Raw genomic sequence first — 19,278 nt, 5'->3', positions numbered from 1 at the left:
GTGGGGCTCGAACTCACCAATTGTGAGATCGTGACCTGAGCCGCTTAACCGACTGAGCCACCCAGGCGTCCCTGAAACTTCTTATGTTGTACACTCCAACACCAATTCTCTGCCACCCACCAATGTCTTACAAGCCCATCCGATTCTGACACGAACAACTCCGAGTTGGTGAAGACCCCACAGGTGAGGAATTCAGCCACAAGTCCTGCTTCTCCAGGCTATCCACACCTCTGTCCAACCTGGCTGCAAGTTCAGGGTTCCCACAAACCCCTTTCAGGTTCAACAATTTGCCAGAATGACTCACAGAACTCAGGCAAGCACTACATTTATGATTACTGTTTTATTACAGAGGATACAAGTGAACAGCTACATGAAGAAACGTGGCAAGGTCTAGAATGGTCCTGAGCCCAGGAGTTTCTGTCCCTGTGGAGTCAGGGTATACACCACCCTTCTGTCACATCAGTATGCTCACGGACTCAGAAGCTCTCCAAACCTCATTGTTCAGGGTTTTCAACTGAGGTTTCGTTACACAGGCACGATTGATGAAATCATCGGCCATGTGATTGAATGCAGTCTCCAGTCCCTCTCTCTCCGCCAGAGGTGGGGCTGAAAGCGGGGTGGTTTTCCTGACCAGCCAGCATCCTGAAGCTATCTCAGGGCTCTCAGAGCTGGCAATGAGTCCCCTGTGAGCTTAAACTCGGGTATGGTCCAAAGGGGCTTGTCATGAACAAAGACACTCGTATCACTCAAGAAATCCCAAAGGTTTTTGGAGCTTTGTGCCAGGATCTTGGGACAAAGGCAAGATAATATATTTTTGGTGGTACTGCACCCTCATATAAAATCAGGAGACATCTGTGTCTGGAGTCCGTGTAGAGTTCTTGGAGGTTCCTATTCAAACCAACAGTGCTCTCTGATCTTACTGGATCGGCACAGCATCCTGTAGGGGTAGCGTCAATGTCTGCCTCGTGCGGATGGAGAAACTAAGGCGTGGAGAGATTAAATTACTTCCCTAGTTGTCCGCCGGTGGATGGCTGGCCTGAGTCTGTTAAGACTCCAACCTGCCTCCAAACTGGGAAGAATCAGCCTGCGGGTCCTCAGCCAGAAAGTGCCAATTTATTTATTTTTTATTAAAAAAAATTTTTTTTAACATTTATTTATTTTTTGAGAGGGAGAGAGACAGACAGAGGGTGAGTGGGAGAGAGGCAGAGAGAGAGAGAGAGAGAGAGAGAGAGAGAGAGAGAGAGACACGGAATCTGTAGCAGGCTCCAGGCTCTGAGCTGTCAGCACAGAGCCCGACATGGGGCTCGAACTCACAAACTGTGAGATCATGACCTGAGCCGAATTAGGATGCTTAACCAACTGAGCCACCCAGGCGCCCCAAGAGTAGGGATCTTAAAGGCCACACTCTGCAAAAATAAAAATTAATAAATTAACGTTATTAATAAATTAATAACATTGTAACTTGGAATTAAGAAAAGATGCTCTCATGAAAGTTCTGGATGAAAGAAGAAATTCAACTGGAACAGCAGCAGAGCAGTGCAGGTGACGGGCCCATCACAAAGCTGTAGCCTTTACTGTTATCAGTATGGCAACATCACGATTAGTATTAACAGTACATTTTCAGGTGTGCATTTGTCTCTTCCTTTACTAGACTGTGATTTTCTGGAAGGCAGGGACTGAGTTTCACTTACTTCTGCTATCCACCAAGCTGTTTTGCACTCAGTAACTGCTCACACACTGAGTGACTCTTTTCTCCTCCAGAGAACCTTGTTGTATTAACTGAATAAATTAACTTTCCCTTGATTTTCAAACAGATGACTTAAACACATAAAAGTTTTTTGAATGTTTATATTAGAGAGAGACAGACAGAGTGTGAGTAGGTAGGGTCATAGAGAGAGACAGGGAGACACAGAATCCGAAGCAGGCTCCAGACTTTGAGCGGTCAGCACAGAGCCCGACACGGGGCTTGAACTCGTGAACTGAAAGATCATGACCTCTGAGCCAAAGTCGGACGCTTAACCGACTGGGCCACCCAGGTGCCCGATGACTTAAATATTTTACATTTTTTCCTTTCTTGTCCATAATATTAGCTTCGCTTTTATTATACTATACTATATTATATATTATATAATATACTATATATAGTATATAGTATACATATACACTAGTATAGTATATAGTATATAGTATATAAATATAATATACTATATTTTATGCTGAGTACTTGCTCAGTATAAAAAACTAAAGAATATAGAACATAGAGAAATAGGAGGAAAAAATTAAAAATTACCTGAGATCCCACCACCATTAAAAATGTGATTTTCCTGTCAGTGGACTTCGTTATGTTCAGTTATATAATGTTATGTCACGGGATCATCAGAAATTTTTAAAAAGTATGAAGCACATTTAAAAAATGTTTTGAGTGCTCAAAATGTATGGAATAACGTCCAAGTAATTGTTTCCCTCTCCAGTGCTTCACTAATAACATGACGTGTATTCTTCCATAGCTATGCTCAGCTAACCAAATAAAAACATGCACAAGCACACACATATACGGGGCTTTACAAAAACGAGATCGTGAAATATGTATTTGTCTGCTTTTCTCCTTTAATAACAGCACAGAAGTCCCTCTACGTCAGTTGGTATCGATTAACTGATTTTCACATCTGGCTAGTAATAATCTGTGTTATGGACGTTCAGTTTGTCGAATTCACTTATTAATAGAAACACACTTTGTTTCCAGATTTTCACCGTTACAGTGCTGCAGTAAATGCAGTATAAGACCATGAACACATTACATTATATCATCACACACTTTGCTTTGGGGCAGATTCCCAGGAGTGGGACTGATACGTTGAAAAGGCCCAACATGGGGCTAGATCTGACGAATGGTGAGATCATGGCCTGAGCTGCAAGCAAGAATCCCACAGTTAACCTACTGAGTCACCCAAGCGCCCCTCTAATTAATTAAAAAAAAAATTAACATTTATTCATTAAAATTTTAATACTTATTATTTTTGAGGGAGAGGCAGAGACAGAGAGCAAGCAGGAGGGGGACAGAGAAAGACACAGAATCAGAAGCAGGCTCCAGGCTCAGCTGCCAGCACAGAGCCCAACCCGGGGACTCAAACTCACCAACCAGATCATGACCTGAGCTGAAGTCAGAAGCGTAACCAATTGAGCCACCCAGGTGCCCTCCCCCATTAAATTTGAAGACTTCTTTCCATATAAGCTCTTTATCATGTGTGGCAAACATATTTTCCTGATGTATTACTGTCCGCTTTTATCATACAGTTTTCATTTCTTTGGTGGTCATCTTTTATTAGTCTGAGTTTCTTGTCTTCCTAAAAGTCTCTATCTCTACATGACTCTGATAGTGTCCTACATCGTGTTCCGTGCCTGTTTTATTGTCTAATTTAGCACTCTATACCATTTATTAGCTAAATTTTTCTTTACGGAATCTACCTACATATGGGGGAATCTATTCTCAGTCTCTTCCTGTTGCCCTCATCGGTCTTTCCTACAATATTACATCGTTTCATGATGGTGTCTTTTATATTGTTTGTACCGTCTGAAATGCAAGTTCCTTCTCGACCTCGTTGACAAGTTTCCCCACTATTTTCATAATTCTAGGATTATAAGATGATGTAATCACCCCAACCCAATTGAGATTCGAATGGAAACGCAATGTGTATGTAAATTAATTTTGGAATTGACTTTATATTGTTGTCGCCTCAGATTATGTGTTCTTCTGTCGGCTCAGATATTGCTTTTAACCTTTCAAAAAGGCTATTTTATAGCTTATTTTCTTTCTTCTTTTAAGAAAACAGGAAGTCCCTTTTTACCTGCGGCTAGTCAACGGATCCTGTTTACGGGCGCGCGCCGGCCCCTCCCCCCGTCCCCCAGTTCCGGGTTACCATGGGAATCGAGAATTGACGTCACTTAGGGCTTCCGCGCCGGACCCCAGGGTCGACTATGAAGCGAAGGGCGGAGAGGCAGCTTTGTCCCACCTGCGCATGCGCGCTCCTTCTCCACTCCTCCCCCACCGTAAATCTCGTTCAGCCGCGGCTTTACCGCCGCGACCTCTCGCTTAATCCCAGCGAAACTGCTCCCCGGGGGAGGGGAGTAGAAAAAGAATCGAACAAGCGACAGCCAATCCCATGAGACTACGACGCAACCAAGGATGATTGACTCAATCAGTTTCAACCAATGAGAAAGCCCTTGGCTCTTACGTCACAGAGCTTGCCCCACCCTATCCCCTCCTTTCTGGACGCTGAGCTCAGTTCGCGCAGTAACAAATGAAGTGCGCGCTGCGACACCTCCTAGCTCGCCAGGCTCGTCCGCCATTTCTTCGCCTGGCCTAACGGTCCGGCCAATCCCAGCGTGCATCGAGAAGGGCTAAGGCTCCGCCAATCGGAGGCCGCCGATTCCGACCCCCTTGCCTCGGCTCGGCCCAATCCAGGCCTCGGACCCGTCGCCCCCGGCCCGCCCCCGCGGCGCCCTCTCTCCTCCCTCTTTGTGCGTCTCGCGCCGCCGCCGCCCGCCGCGTGAGAGGACGGGTTCCGCGCGCTCCGCGGCAGCGCAGTCGGGTCCCCTCCCCCCGGAAGGTTCGCGAAGAAGCCGCCGCCGCCGCCGCCGCCACCTAAAAGGAGCCACCGGTGCCGGTCCCCGGGGGCACCATGGCGACCGGAGCGAACGCCACGCCGCTGGGTAAGCTGGGCCCCCCCAGCCTCCCCCCCCTTTCCGGGCCCAAAGGGGGCTTCGAGCCGGGGCCACCGCCTGCTCCCGGGCCTGGGGCGGGGCTGCTGGTGCCCGGGGCGCCGCCGCCCCCGCCCGTGGGCTCGGTGGGGGCCCTGACCGCGGCCTTCCCCTTCGCGGCGCTGCCGCCGCCGCCACCGCCGCCGCCCCCGCCTCCCCAGCAGCCGCCGCCGCCGCCGCCCTCCCCAGGCTCCTCGTACCCGCCGCCGCAGCCTCCCCCTCCGCCGCCGCTCTACCAGCGCGTGTCGCCGCCGCAGCTGCCGCCACCCCAGCCGCCGCGTCAGGACCAGCAGCCGGGCCCGGCCGGCGGCGGAGGAGGTGAGTCGGGCCGAGAGAGCGCGAGAGGCGTCGCGCGGACGGGCCCGGCCGCCTGAGGGGCGCGCGGCGGCGGCGACGGCGGCTGCACGCGGCAGGGGCGCGCGCGCGCACGGGGAGGCCCCGGGCGGAGGCGCCACGGGGCGCGCGGCCCGGTTCTTGGGCCCCGAGTGCGCACGCGCGCTGGAGGGAGCGGGGAGGGCGAAGGGCTGCTGTGCGCAGGCGCAGTGTGGTGGCCGGGCTCCGCGGCCCGACTAAAATCTGGCGGGGCGGGGGGGGGGGGGTCTGTGTTGTGTTCTAGCCCCTGGTGTAGGAGAAGGGCGTGGAGTGAGTTGATTTGGTGGACGGGGTGGTGGGTGTGCATGTCAGGGTCAGGAAAGCGTGAAAGGGTCAACTGATGACGTGGAGCGCCTCCTTCCTGGTTGTAGACCGGTCCCCAAAAAGCAGAAAAGCAGCAAGGAGAGCCGCTTTTTCTACAGCGAGGCAAGGTTTTCATTACAGTGATCGAAAGTTTGGAAGTCCTCAGGGTGCGGTTGAGGCCTATGCTCCTTTTGGAGGGAGAGAAGTTTTTCCTAGCCTCGGTTCATTTACTGTAGGGAAGTCTGATAAATGCTTCCCCTTAGTGTTGGGGCTTTGCCCCTGGGCCTGCACCCCCTGGGAAGTAGAACTGATCTGTGTGTATTAAAAGTGTAGGGAGTTCCCGCAGTTGGAGGAGGAGGACTTGGTGGCTGTCGTATAGCTTGCTCTTTGTTGAATTTTTGATACGTCAGATACTGAGTGTCTAATTGGCCAGGAAGGTTGCTTATCTTGGCTAAACTGATGAAGAAAAAACTAATCTTGTTGAAAAGTTGGGCTTTTTCACTTAGTAAATCATTGGTTTCGCTGAGTTCTGGCCAATTTGGAAAGGTGACTGGTGGGGAGGGGGACGTGGGAAGAAACAGCGGTTTCTTCAATATAATTGTACGAGCCTGATTATTCAGTATACTTTGGCTTCTGCGACATCCACTGTTGATGTAGGTCTGAAACTTTAGATGTAGAGATTTATTAGATTGTTTACGTACCTCACAGTTTCCCCGGACATACTATAAATGTGAAATGTTACCTTTTCGGACCCAGGTCCAGATACCCTTATAGGGGCTATGTGTCTCTGATTTCCCGGGTTTGTTTTTATTTTTTGCCATTTATAAAATGTCTTAGGTCAGGTTCTCAGGCTCCTGATCTGCAGAGGTTGTGTGCAGTGTCCTGATCTGCTTTATAGTTTGCTGGTTTATATTTGCATTTGATGGACCTTGTCTGCCTGTAGACTTCCCAAGTAAGAAGCGGAAGAGGAGCCGATGGAACCAAGATACGATGGAACAGAAGACGGTGATTCCAGGAATGCCTACGGTTATCCCCCCTGGACTTACTCGGGAACAAGAAAGAGCTTATATAGGTAAATACACGTTCTGCACCCAAATGCGTTTTCAGATTGTTACAGTTTATTCTGAGCGACATTTTGCGTGTTGTAAGTTTGAGACCTTAAAGTCTTGTTTTTTTAAGATGAGGTATCAGATGTTCATTCTCGACTTTGACATAATCCATCAGTTTTTGCTGTGTTAAGTCCTGGGTTTGCAGCTCCTTGTTTTGGTCTGTCTGTGACAGCAGTGTTCTCCATGAGTGCCAGGAAGGTAGAGGGACCCACTTTGGGAGTGAGGGTAGCCCCCAGTCCAGCACCCACCTGCCCTTTTCAGCTGCTGCTCGTTGCCAGTTGTGAGGTGAGTGTCTTCTGCCTCTCTGGACACGGCCCCAGTGGAGAACACTGCAGGTATTAGAAACGAAGTACCTTTTTCACAGCATGGGTTTTCACCATAATTTCATATTCCTCCTCCCCTTCAAATGTGGTCTTTTACTTTTTTATAGGTACTTTCTGAAAAGAAAAAACCTTAATTTAATCAAAGACTGGCTCTGAAAGTGTTCACAGTGCACCCCTTTTTACCATTTTGTTGAATCTAACCTTTCCTTCAGCATCTTTTCTGGTTTGGTCTTTGGAGAGCTGTCTTAAAACGAGGGCTCTTTTACTATTTACTATCAAAGAACTCTGCTGGGAAAGGGATACTACTTGGATATGGAATGAGGTGATAGGATAAAAGATCTTAACTGATGGGGAAATTTCAAGAATTAACAATGACTGTCCACAATGTAAATGAAGTTAATCTTAAAATTACCTTTTTTCAAATACAAGGTTTTTAATGCAAGTTTCACTTTTATTCATGTATCTGCAGCTGTCTCTGAAAAGTTCACTTGGAAATATTTCTTACTAACCAGATAAACATCCCCTTTGGAGTAAATTAGGGCAAAGGCTGCCTAGGCCTATGAGTCTGGAGCCTTCATAAGTAAAAGCTTCAAGGCTGGCATGTGTTATTCTTGAGGATCTGAATCTCGTTTTTTTTAACTGCCGAGAGTTTTGAGGTGTTGGAATTGTTTATCTTGTTTTCACGTACTAATATTTCTTCTTTCCCCACTGTTCCAATCTACTGCCACCCACCCCTTCATCTCACACTGGATCGTTCCGGGTCTTTACAACCTTGCGAAATGTTCCCAGTGGGATAATGTTCCCAAAACACAAGCAGTCTTAGGAAATGGGGAAAAGCAAACTTCTGCAGTTCTCCAGTTCTCTTCCTGTGTAGGGAGTTAATGCACTGAGCCCGAAGGGCTGTTCACAGCTATAATCCAAGTGGATAGAGTCAAAGCCGAGGCCAGTATAGATCTCAGCTCCAAGGAAGATCCCAAACTTTGGGTTTAATTTCCAGTTATTTCCTCAGGTCAGACCCCACATCCCTACCGTAGTTAGGAGGACTGCCTGCTCCCATGAAGGGGACTTTCACTTGAGTTCTTGAACTTAATACTTGACCGTCAAGTCAGCACTTTCCTGGCATAGAAGAGCTTAGGGATCCACAGATCTCGTTCATCTTGTGTCTCTCATAGTACACGCTGCCTTGTACGATGCCCCCAAGTATCATCTCTTGATATGAGTGTGGATTTTCACTTCTCTGGAGTTGGAGTGGATATACGGTATAGCCTTGGGGGATGTATCTAAAATTAGAAGGATGTCTTGGGTTAGACCTGTATTAATCCTGTTTTTGGAGCCAACTCAACTTTAACCCAACCCAGTTAAGACTTGCCCTTACTAGAGATGCCTGCTCACAACTCTCAGATGCTACAAAGGTAAGACACAGGTGACTCTTCAGCACGCTGAAGAAAGTGATCTTGCTCTGCAGTTCCATTATCTTGAGAAATCAGCCGGGTAACATTTCCCTGGAGTCATTGAACTTTTGTGAAACCCTCCTCTCTTTTTCACGTACAGCCTTATTTGTCAAGGTCTGAGGGCCACACACATTCTCCTTGACCCACACTTCTATTTTCTCCCCCCTGCCTTTTACACTCCTCATGAGGAGCGAGTCTGAAGACAGACTTGTTAACATCTCACGGTTACTGGTTTATTAAGGTATATGAAGATTTGAACAAAAGCAACAGGTATTGGGAGATCCTTATTAGTACGGATCGGGTTGTACGGAAAGAGTATGTATAACGAACTGTTTATGAGGTATTGGATTGGTTATTAAATGTCTTACTTGTTGAAGGAATTTTGAATCTGGTATCAATGAAAATGATCTTTGCTCAACTGCTATTTTTCCTTGTCCCATGTTAATTGGATTTCATTTTGGGCTTTGCTTAATACTTAATGATGAAAAGTAAACTCTCAAGAGTCTTGCCCTCAAAGTAATTTGGTTGGGAACAGGGTATTGGTGATAACGTACATGCTTTGTTTTGGGTGCCATTCGTATAGCGAGCCTTGAGGGGGGAGGGAAGAAGTGAAACACCGAGTAATTGCTTTGACGTTAGCCTTAGTGAACAGTCTATACCGCTAACCCCTCTTCCAACAAACTGTTTGCTTCCTTAAGTGATAACCATTTTGAAGTGAAAAATACCTATAGATGTAAGTGGACTCCTGCCGATAGGCGGTTGGGGGTTTTTGCCTCAGAGTGTTCACTGATCAGTCGTCCCTTTCAAAGTCTCCGAGTTCTTCATGCTTGTTGTTGAGATTTGAGATGTTTTTTGGTAACATTGTCTTTTTTCCATCCTTTTTTTTTCTTTCCTAACCTGGTTTCTTCCAGTGCAACTGCAGATAGAAGACCTGACTCGTAAACTGCGCACAGGAGACCTGGGCATCCCCCCTAACCCTGAGGACAGGTTGGGAAACAGTTTTAACCAGCTGACAGTAACGCTTTTACCTTTTTCTCAATACGTTTTACTGGTGGCAACATATTGTGTCAGTTCAAAGAAATCATAGTAAGACGACTGCTAATACTCTGACTCTTGGGCCTAGGGTTTAATTAGCAATCCGTATGGTTAGTCATCAGTTAGAAAATTGGAATGAAACTTAATTACTAGCAGAGTAAAAAGTTAACGGGAAAATGGACAACTGGTTTCCAATTGGTAAGCATGTAGATTTTCACCTGATTTACCCACCCGTAGTAGGGACAGTGAGGTGGCCCGTTCACCAGCCTTTACAGTAACCGCTGTGGTGGAAAGCCGAGGGTATAGAGTTTTTCTCACAGGTACACGATGCAGGGATTAAGAATATTTTTGAGCATCACTGAGTTTGAGCAGACCAGAAACTCTTACCTGGTTAGCTCATTGCTGCAGTCCTCCTCATGGTTTTGAGATGGTTTTAAAATAGATGAGATTTCTAACCAGCGTCCTTCACTGCCAGTGAATTTTCAGCCTTGGCCATTGCCTGGGGGTATTGGGAGGGGCCAGAACATTTCTCACCTATCTGGGGAAGGCTAGCAACCAACCCTAAATCACCTTTATTTTTTATAAGAGTGTGGTTTTCAAACAGCTGTGGTCATGTCATCTCTGTTTATCACTTCTCTCACCTTTGAAAAGTCAAAAGTCTGAGGGAAATGAACTTTTTAACCAGGAATTTTACTGACTGGTTGAACTTCAAACCGCTAAAGTCTAATCGAAGGGCAGTATGCCTCCCTCTCCGTGAAGTTTCTCTTAGCGCAGGCAGCATAGTTGAAAGCACTTCCCTTTAAAAGTTAGTGTTTTCGGCTTTTATTACCCAATTAATGGCTTGTTAAATCAGGAAGATGATGTAATGGTTTTAGAAGCCACTCACTCAATGCATCTTTCTGCTGCCATTTGCCAGGGAACAAATTAATTTCTCCATGTGTTCTCTCATTTTACGTGATTGAATTTGTTATTTTTTTATCTGTAGGTTTTGGTTGGAAGGTTGTGTTTTATATTTTTTGGTGTTGTTTCCCCCCCCCCCCCCCCAAGATTTGCATTGTAGGTTGTAGACCACAACTGTTGAGTGCTTTTTTTTTTTTTTTTTTTGCTTTTTTTTTTTTTTTTTTTTTTTTTTGGCCTTTTTCCCTTTAGTAATATGTCTAACAGGTTGCCAGGCAATTCCTCAAAAGGTTGAATTTTTAACCTTTGCTTCCTGGAGAACTGGGATTAAAGTTTAGTTCATCTATGTGATGCCTATTCGAAGTGAAGAAGTTGGGCCAATCTAACCTCTAGAATATTAGCTATTGCCTTTCACATCCACAATTTGGGACGAGGTTAAACTGTGGGGAGGCTTTTAAATGACCGATTTGGTACCGGTAAAACTTGTTTTGTTGATTAGCTAGAAATGCTTACATTCTAGATAGCTGTGGGGTGAGAATTAGAAATGTCAAGCATGTTAGAAATAAAACCAGAGCAGAGTTTTCTTCTCTCTTGTATTCAGTTTGAAAGAGGGCCTAATGCCTGACTGGTTTTGCTTTTGAGCCCAGGTTGGAGGGAATTGCATGAGTTTCTTACCTTAATAAGGTTATTTCTTAAGAAGGTGTATTCTCAATATCAAGCCACTTTCTGCTATTTTGATGTTGCTTAAGTTGCACAGTTAAAAATGTTTTTAAGATCTCTTGTAGACATAAATGTGTAAGCTGATAGTCTAATGAGCTGGGGTATGTTTGCTTTTGTTCACTATCATTGGATTGTGTCAACAGTTTATATAAATGCTAGAAACGGAGGTGTCATTTAGTCGTCATTAGCCATGAACAAACCTGACCTTTTATTCCATCGTGTGTGTAATGTGGTATGACATGGTTCCCTTTAGGCTGAAGACAGTGGGAGCAGCCGAGTTCAGTCCTTGCTCTCCAACTAGGCAAGGTTCTCTCAACTAAACCAAGGGTATAGGAGTCTTGACTACTTTCAGGATGTTTTTTTAATAACCTGATCCACATGATCTCTTCCCTTCTTGCAGCTGCTACTAAATTTTCATTCAGAATATCAAGCTATGGTCCTTTTTGTAATCTCAACTCAGAATTCTAGGAGCGTAACTTCTCTTTTTTTATTACCGCAAAATCCAGCTGTGGTAAACTGACCATTTTATCGTTACTATTTTTTTACTTGTAGCAACAGCATTTTACTCCTTAAAAAAATGAGAGAGAGAAAATCTGCTTTCTGGACTTGTAAACTCTGGTGGAGAATCCTAGGTTTTCCCCTTGCCGTTTGCAGGTCCAGACCCTAGACAAGCACTTGACCAAATCTGCACTTGCAGCCTCTAGCAGAAGCTGCTTTAGCACTTTAACGTTTTTCTCTACCCAGACTCCCCAACCTCGAACAGCCAGAAAACAGGTTGGCTCCTGGGCCTTGGACACAGCCAGCCAGGCCATTGAAGGAAAAGCAGAGACGAAGCCTTGAACCATCTCTCTCCATTGTGGGGCCAAGTAGCTGCAGCAGCCTTGAGTCCCAGTCGCATTGGGTTAAAGAGCTCGTACTTACTCTGCGGTAGGGGTGCAGACACTCTTCCTGCTAGGGCGCGAGCTCTGCAAGAGTCCACATTTTACCTAAACTTGGGGTTTCCGTGGTTCGTAGAGTTGTAATATTGTACAGCTTTTTTAAAAACGAAAGAAAAATCCATACTTGGCAAGAAGACTCCAGAAGATGATACTGTCCTTGCCATTTACAGTCCAAAGATTTCCCCCCAGAAGGACAGACTTTTTTCTTCTCAACAATTAGAAGCCAGACCGTTTTTTTTTTCCTCTCTCACACACACCCCAGTCCCCCTATGCTAAGCCAGCTTTCATCTCCCCACTCCACACGATCTTGAATAGCACACGTTATGGTCGGTTCCTCCGAAGAGTGTTGTGTTAGGGTCTGAGAGGCAGAGGGGCTGGGGAAGACTAATTTTAGCCCGTGTGGGATGAGAAAAGTGAAGGCAGAGCCATAACGGGGCTCTGTTTCCCACAGGTCCCCTTCCCCTGAGCCCATCTACAATAGCGAGGGGAAGCGGCTTAACACCCGCGAGTTCCGCACCCGCAAAAAGCTTGAAGAGGAGCGGCACAACCTCATCACGGAGATGGTTGCCCTCAACCCTGATTTCAAGCCGCCTGCAGATTACAAGTAAGCAGAGGGGCTGGCCGGTCCGGGACAAGGACACGTGTGGGCCACGTGTGAGCTGGTGGTAGAACCGTTTTGGTACCCATGTCTCCTCTCTTGCCCCAAGTCACGTGTGATTAACACATGGTACCAAGCTCAGGTTTAGAAGAGCTGTGGAATGTCGGTGCGGTGTCCTGTCTCAGAAACACGCGGCGTCCATGAGTCTTTTCTTTCTTAGACCTCCAGCAACACGGGTGAGCGATAAAGTAATGATTCCACAAGATGAGTATCCAGAAATCAACTTCGTGGGGCTGCTGATTGGGCCCAGGTGAGTAAGTGCTGTCCTATGGGACAGTGCGTCAATCCTGAGACCCCGTGAGATGGATCGATCTTAGGCCCCATTGGGTACAATTGATAGCTTGCCTTCCTGTTTTGGGGGGAGTTCACGCCTTTCTGTGAGAAAATCTCTTTAACTTCGGCCTCTTACTGCAGAGAAGTCTGATCTTGGGGATCGTTTGCTATGGCTGGCCTTCACTTGGGGGTCATGGAGCTTTTGGTGGGAAAATCCCAACTCCATGCTGTCACACTTTTCTGGCATGTGACCTTGCCTGGCGAATACAAAAACTCCGTTCTTTCTGCCTCTGATAGAGGGAACACCTTGAAGAACATAGAGAAGGAATGTAACGCCAAGATTATGATTCGGGGAAAAGGGTCTGTCAAAGAAGGGAAGGTTGGGCGCAAAGATGGCCAGATGTTGCCTGGAGAAGATGAACCACTTCATGCCCTGGTTACCGCCAACACCATGGAGAATGTGAAGAAAGCTGTGGAACAGGTGAGGCAGCCAGAAAGGAAGCCTGTTGCTAGAAGTCATACAGTGGCCCCGGTGCTTACATGACTGACTGTTCCATCTCCGCTAGATAAGAAACATCCTGAAGCAGGGTATTGAGACCCCTGAGGACCAGAATGATCTACGGAAGATGCAGCTTCGGGAGTTGGCCCGTTTGAATGGGACCCTTCGAGAAGATGATAACAGGTGTGGCATCAGTTTTGAAGGGAGGGAGAGTGCACTCGGACCTAAAGAACCTGTGGGAGTAGGGAGCTTGACCGTGGCTCTTGAGATGACTTTGTCTTTTTTTGTGTGTTTGTTTTTTCTTCCTTGACAGGATCTTAAGACCTTGGCAGAGCTCAGAGACCCGCAGCATTACCAATACCACAGTGTGTACCAAGTGTGGAGGGGCTGGCCATATTGCTTCCGATTGTAAATTCCAAAGGTGAGCGGCTGGAGTTGGAGCTTCTTTGTAGCCTGTGGTGTACGAAACTGTGTTTTTTTTTTTTTAGCACGTTGTTGGTTGGTTCCTATTAACTTTTGGACCAGAGATGCTCCCTTTCTGTGAATGTGGTCTGTGACGGCGTGATGTTAAAGCCCAGGATGATGAGGAGCAGCTTGTGCAGAACACCTGTATTTGGTGGCTCGTCTTGAGTTCAGGAACACTGGAAATTTCCATTTTGGATATACTGTGCCTCAGTGTTAACTACCTTTTGCTGCTAAGCAGTCTGGATTCTTGACCGGTTTTGAACCAGCCCTTGATGGCAACAGTTTTCTCCTTTTTTTACTTTGGAAAACCTGGCAGGTGCTCTCGTCTTGCATATATTTTCCTTTCCTCAAACTGGGAATGTAGGATCTGATGCAAGTTTGTTTTTTGGAAGAGCCTGTGCTTTCCTGGCTCCCGTGGCTGGCGTGGTCGTATGATCTCCGTCTTCTCTGTTGTGGCAGAGATCCGCGTGGTAATCTCAGATGCAGAGCTGGGCACAGAACTGAAGATTGGATGAGACTATTTTGAGGAAGGATCGTTGGATTCCTCAAAACTGTCAATTTCTCAGAACGTAAAACTTTTTTTTTAATAATGAAGGCGTTTTTTTTTCTCTTCTCTCTCTCCATTCCCTATCCCACCTTCAGGCCTGGTGACCCCCAGTCAGCTCAGGATAAAGCACGGATGGATAAAGAGTATTTGTCCCTCATGGCTGAACTGGGCGAAGCCCCTGTGCCAGCGTCCGTGGGCTCCACCTCTGGGCCTGCCACCACGCCCCTGGCCAGTGCGCCTCGGCCTGCTGCTCCCGCCAACAACCCACCTCCCCCGGTGAGTTTCAGGGGCTGGTTTTTGTGGCCCGGTCCCCCGTTCTCTTCCTCAGAGACGGGGGCGCTGTGGCCAGGTGCTCTGGGTAGAGCAGGTTGGCGGACGTGGCTGGCAACATTGTTCTTCCGGACGTCAGGATGTTTGGGGATCTCTCGCTTTGGGAAGATCCCGTCTTCGGGTTCTGGACCTCTTGACAGAGCCGAAAGAACAGTGTTGCCACCAGGGGGAGCAGGCAGGGACGTTGGCGGGAAATGCTCTCACGTAGTCTCTCATGTCCACCACCCAGAGCCGCCCACCCTGGATGAATTCGGGCCCTTCAGAGAGTCGGCCCTACCACGGCATGCACGGAGGTGGTCCTGGTGGGCCCGGAGGTGGCCCCCACAGCTTCCCACACCCGTTACCCAGCCTGACAGGTGGGCACGGTGGACATCCCATGCAGCACAACCCTAACGGACCCCCACCCCCTTGGATGCAGCCGCCACCACCACCGATGAACCAGGGCCCCCACCCACCTGGGCATCATGGCCCTCCTCCAATGGGTAAGTAAGTGTCAGACCAGAAACCTTGGGGCTTTGGGATAAGCAAGGGTTACATCAGGTTGCTGCGAACCGGAAGCAGCCCTCGGAGTGGCTGGGTGTCGCACCAGGTCTCCTGCTAAGGCTCGGGCTCCAGAAGGAGCAGGACTTTGTTCTGGTTCAGGAAGTGTTTTCTGTGTGGGGTAGACAGAGGCCTCCCTCTTCAAGGCAACAGTCCTAGAACTGTTCTTAGAACGGTAGCGGTTGCAGGCTGTGTGACCGACCGAGCTGTCGGTGGGGGCATCTTCTCTGGCTGGTTCCAATGTCCTGCTAAGTCCCTGCTCTTTCCTTCCATCAAGATCAGTACCTGGGAAGTACGCCTGTGGGCTCTGGGGTCTATCGCCTGCATCAAGGAAAAGGTAACACAGCCTGTCCCCTGCTCCCTTTGGGGTGTGCCCTGGGCGCCAGTGGGGTCTCCGGTCTCTCCTCCCCTGAGGCCTCACCCCTGCCTCCGCCTGCCTGCAGGTATGATGCCACCGCCGCCTATGGGCATGATGCCGCCGCCGCCGCCGCCTCCCAGTGGGCAGCCCCCGCCCCCTCCCTCTGGCCCTCTTCCCCCATGGCAGCAGCAGCAGCAGCAGCCTCCGCCACCCCCTCCGCCCAGCAGCAGTATGGCTTCCAGTACCCCCTTGCCATGGCAGCAAAGTGAGTGGAATATTTTGGGCTTGTGGGGGTGGGTGGGATGGGGAGGTGGGGCTGAGAGGGACAAGAGAACCTCGCAGCTCACGCGGGCAGGCGGACACCCTGGGAGGAGACTCTGGTCTCTGCTGGGGGTGTAAACAGAAAGGGCCTCCTGGCCCTCCTGGGGATCTTGGGGAAGAGAGCTGATGTTTGGCGTGGTTGTGTCTGGGGAGAGGTCTCGGGGGACCTGGAGGGAACCTGCCATCGTAGGTAGGGTGCCGGAAATCCAGGCTCTTGGTGGGCTGCGTGAGCTGCCAGCCGCTGGCTGGCCCGAGCCTGTGCGGAGGGCCAGGGTGGGGAGGGTGCTTGCATGCTGTGGAGAGGGATGTGATTGGGGCCTGAGAGACTGCAGGGATGGGACCGGGCTGTGGGGAGAGTAGCTGTGGCCTTGAGGTTGAATGTGCCGTTCGGTGGTGGCGGCGGATGGGCGGAGGGACGTCAGAGCCGGTTCTTGTGTCTGGTACCTTTCCCTCAGCCCTTCCACGGGCATTGGTGACAAAGGGCTTACTCTGTTAAGCCCAGAGACCTCGAGGCTGACCCCAGGGTAGTCCTGCCCACCCCTCCACTCCCCATCACCAGGACCGCCCCGCCCGCCCGCCCCCCACCACCGTACCGCATGCCAAGCAAGGAGCAGGCGCCCCTCGCCCCCCCATCCCAAGGCAGCAGCCGCAGAGAGCCGCGGTGTGCCCCCGCGCGTGTGACCTTGGGCTTCTTTACCACCCCAGATACGACGACTACCACCACGAGCGCTGGCACAGGGTCCATCCCGCCATGGCAACAGCAGCAGGCGGCTGCCGCAGCTTCTCCAGGAGCCCCTCAGATGCAAGGCAACCCCACTATGGTGCCCCTGCCCCCCGGGGTCCAGCCGCCTCTGCCGCCCGGGGCCCCTCCCCCTCCGCCGCCTCCGCCGCCTGGTTCCGCCGGCATGATGTATGCCCCGCCCCCTCCTCCTCCGCCTCCCATGGACCCTTCTAACTTTGTCACCATGATGGGCATGGGGGTGGCGGGCATGCCGCCCTTCGGGATGCCTCCAGCTCCCCCACCGCCTCCACCACAGAACTAGACTTGGTTTTTTTAAGAAAATATATATTATATAGAGAGAGAATTGGTCTCGTTTAAACACACGCCGAACCTCACCATATGGAGCCAGACATTGGGATGCACGCATGTGATTGGTGTGCACGCATGTGTGTGTGTGCACGCACCGGGCTGGGCCAAGCGACTGAGGACTCGCTTGGGAACGGGCAGGTGGTAGTAGGGGCGCCAGCTTGGGCTCTCCTGGCGCCCCGTAGCATCGAGTGTCTTCTTTGTCTTCTTTCTCTCCTCACCCAACTCCCTTTGCCTCTCCCCAAACCGGGCCGCCAGGATCCCTCCCCGCGGCGGCGATGGCCCGAGCCATGAGAGTGAGGACTTTCCGCGCCCATTGGTGACCCTTCCAGGCAGACAGCCTCAGCAGCGCCCCTGGTGGACAGGATGGTTCGGCAAAGCAGCCTGAGTTATTTTTGTGGACGGAATCGGAACACGCTGGCTCCATATCGTGAAATTTTTATTAATTTTTTTCTTTTTCCTTTGTTATTTCCTGATCTCTTCCTTTCTTCAGACTCCGTCCAAGGAGATGCTCTTCCCCGATCTTCTGCTGCAATTAGATTCCTTTCCTTTTTCTCCGTTCCTTGTTCTTCTCTTCCTAAGGAGAGGAGGGAGCAAATGGTTTTAGGCGCAAGCTTTAGCCATTGATGTCAGGCTAGTTGCGGGGGTGGGGCGGGAGGGGGGGGGTTCTTTGGTTCTAAAGTTTTCAAGGTTGCCATGACCACCCCAGAGACTTTTTTTTTTTTGTTCTTTCTGTAGCGTGAGATTTTTGTCTTTGCCACCTTTGTAGAGAAGCGGGTTCATTTCCAGGTTCTGGGTCGACACCTATCCCGGCACCCCTGCCAGCGTTAGGTGGGGCCACCCAAGCCACCTTGGGCTCGTCTGCCACCCTGGAGAGTCCTTTCCATGCTCCCTGAGCATCTAAGCTGCCTCAGATTCCATTTGTTCCTCTCCTTCCTGGAAGGTTTCCTTTTAAATTTTATTTTAATCCCAAACGTCTGAATGTTTTGCAGTGTCTAAGGGTTTGAGCCCCTCGTTTTTCGTTCTACTTCCTTTTTCCTGCCCTTCCCTCTTCATGGAGTGATTATGTTGACAATAATGTATAATGCGCGTTCTCTTCACTGGTTTATCTGCAGAAATTTCTCTGGGCTTTTTTTTCGGTGTATGATTCAACACTGCGTTAAAGGGGGTGTTCCATTGAATAAAAGAGCAGTGTGGTTTTCTGGGTCTGTTTCTTCATTTTCTCTTCTTAGATTCCCTGCACCAGCACCAGAGTTGCTTTTTTTACCTCCATTCAGCACCTGGCCCCAGCCACCCCGGTCTCTTCTGGGGGACTGCTGGGACACTAATTAAGGAGCCTCCCACCTGTGTCCCCGTGTGTGGCTTTGCCGGTGGGAGCTTGAGTGTGTGGGTGGTCCCGCCATCTCTCCCTGGTTTACTAGCTGAGACTCGGGTTCTTCGCACCCCCCTCCTCGCCTCCATCGCCCCTCATTCCCCTGGTCCCTGTTCTTTTGAAAGCGTTTCCCTGGGGCTTGGACACCCCCCCCCCCCAACACACACGCGTGCGCGCACACACACAGACACACACACACACACACACCCCTGATGAGCTCTGGTTGCGACTTCTGCCTGGAAGCCGCCACCTGACCAAGGCCCTGGGCCTAGGGAGGCATCAGCACTAAAGGTCAAGCCAACTAATCCTGCCTGTGAGGCACAGAGCAGCTAAAATTAAAACCGCCAAGTGGCTTTTTCTTTCTCTGCCCGTGACTTGCTTGCAGCCTGCCGGCGCTGCTGGCTTTGGGGGTTGGTGGGGGCGAGAAAAAGTGCCCCATCCGCACTTTTCGTAAGCGCTTCTTCGCAGGGGTCTCGGGCCGTTTTGTTCTTTCACGGGTGGGGCAGTGGACAGTGCCTGTTGTGGCAGCAGAAAAAAAACCCACGTCAGGGCTGCACGAGGCAGCGAGGTCCTCGCCCGACCGCTGCCGCCGCTGTGCCGCACCGCCCCTGGGGAGCCTGCGTGGAGCCTGCCTTTCCTGGCAGCCTCTCCTTCCTTTGGAGGAGGTTAAGGGACAGCACGCCCCTGCTGCCCCAGCACCTGGCCGGTGGGGGCAGCTCCGGCCTGGGCTGCTTTCCACCTTCAGGTTGGGCCCGCCCAGTGCCTTCTGTGTGGAGCACGGCCCGGTTTTGTGGGCCCCGTCCAGGGCGTCTGTATCTCTGCCGTAGGCCTGCGGGGTTCAGGAAACCCTCAGGAGGGAGGCAAGTTCAGTGGGTTTCCCTAACCAGGCCCTGAGACGACAGGTGACAGGTGACTAAACGAA

At 49.9% G+C, this 19,278-nt stretch overlaps 1 protein-coding gene across 9 annotated transcripts; it reads left to right on the top strand.

Annotated features, from left to right (window-relative positions):
- The first annotated feature begins 4,278 nt into the window (after positions 1 to 4,278).
- SF1 (splicing factor 1) lies at positions 4,279 to 18,186 on the top strand. Of its 9 annotated transcripts, none has more exons than XM_045039510.1 (13): positions 4,279 to 5,076; positions 6,377 to 6,505; positions 9,228 to 9,303; positions 12,358 to 12,510; positions 12,725 to 12,814; positions 13,135 to 13,318; positions 13,404 to 13,519; positions 13,650 to 13,757; positions 14,444 to 14,624; positions 14,887 to 15,160; positions 15,496 to 15,555; positions 15,662 to 15,841; positions 16,603 to 18,186. In XM_045039510.1, exons 1-13 carry the CDS (start codon positions 4,680 to 4,682, stop codon positions 16,938 to 16,940), a joined length of 2,286 nt encoding a protein of 761 aa, XP_044895445.1. In that variant the 5' UTR covers positions 4,279 to 4,679; the 3' UTR covers positions 16,941 to 18,186. The 9 variants fall into 9 exon arrangements, with proteins under 9 accessions (XP_044895445.1, XP_044895447.1, XP_023095779.1 ...); XM_045039512.1 differs by having other exon boundaries at positions 4,280 to 4,710; positions 14,908 to 15,160; XM_023240011.2 differs by having other exon boundaries at positions 4,280 to 5,076; positions 17,243 to 18,186.
- The last annotated feature ends 1,092 nt before the right edge of the window (positions 18,187 to 19,278 follow it).

The sequence above is a fragment of the Felis catus genome, chromosome D1, assembly GCF_018350175.1.
Source record: "Felis catus isolate Fca126 chromosome D1, F.catus_Fca126_mat1.0, whole genome shotgun sequence".
Classification (NCBI taxonomy): domain Eukaryota; kingdom Metazoa; phylum Chordata; class Mammalia; order Carnivora; family Felidae; genus Felis; species Felis catus.
Note: the sequence above shows the minus strand (reverse complement) of the source record. Positions and strands in the feature narration are given on the sequence as shown.

Bases quoted from the DNA above. Each gene is read 5' to 3' on its own strand.
- SF1 (XM_045039510.1), top strand. From the start codon at position 4,680: ATGGCGACCGGAGCGAACGCCACGCCGCTGGGTAAGCTGGGCCCCCCC. The intron at 12,511-12,724 runs GTAAGCAGAGGG...TTTCTTTCTTAG, and splicing joins AAGCCGCCTGCAGATTACAA to ACCTCCAGCAACACGGGTGA. The intron at 12,815-13,134 runs GTGAGTAAGTGC...TGCCTCTGATAG, and splicing joins GGGCTGCTGATTGGGCCCAG to AGGGAACACCTTGAAGAACA.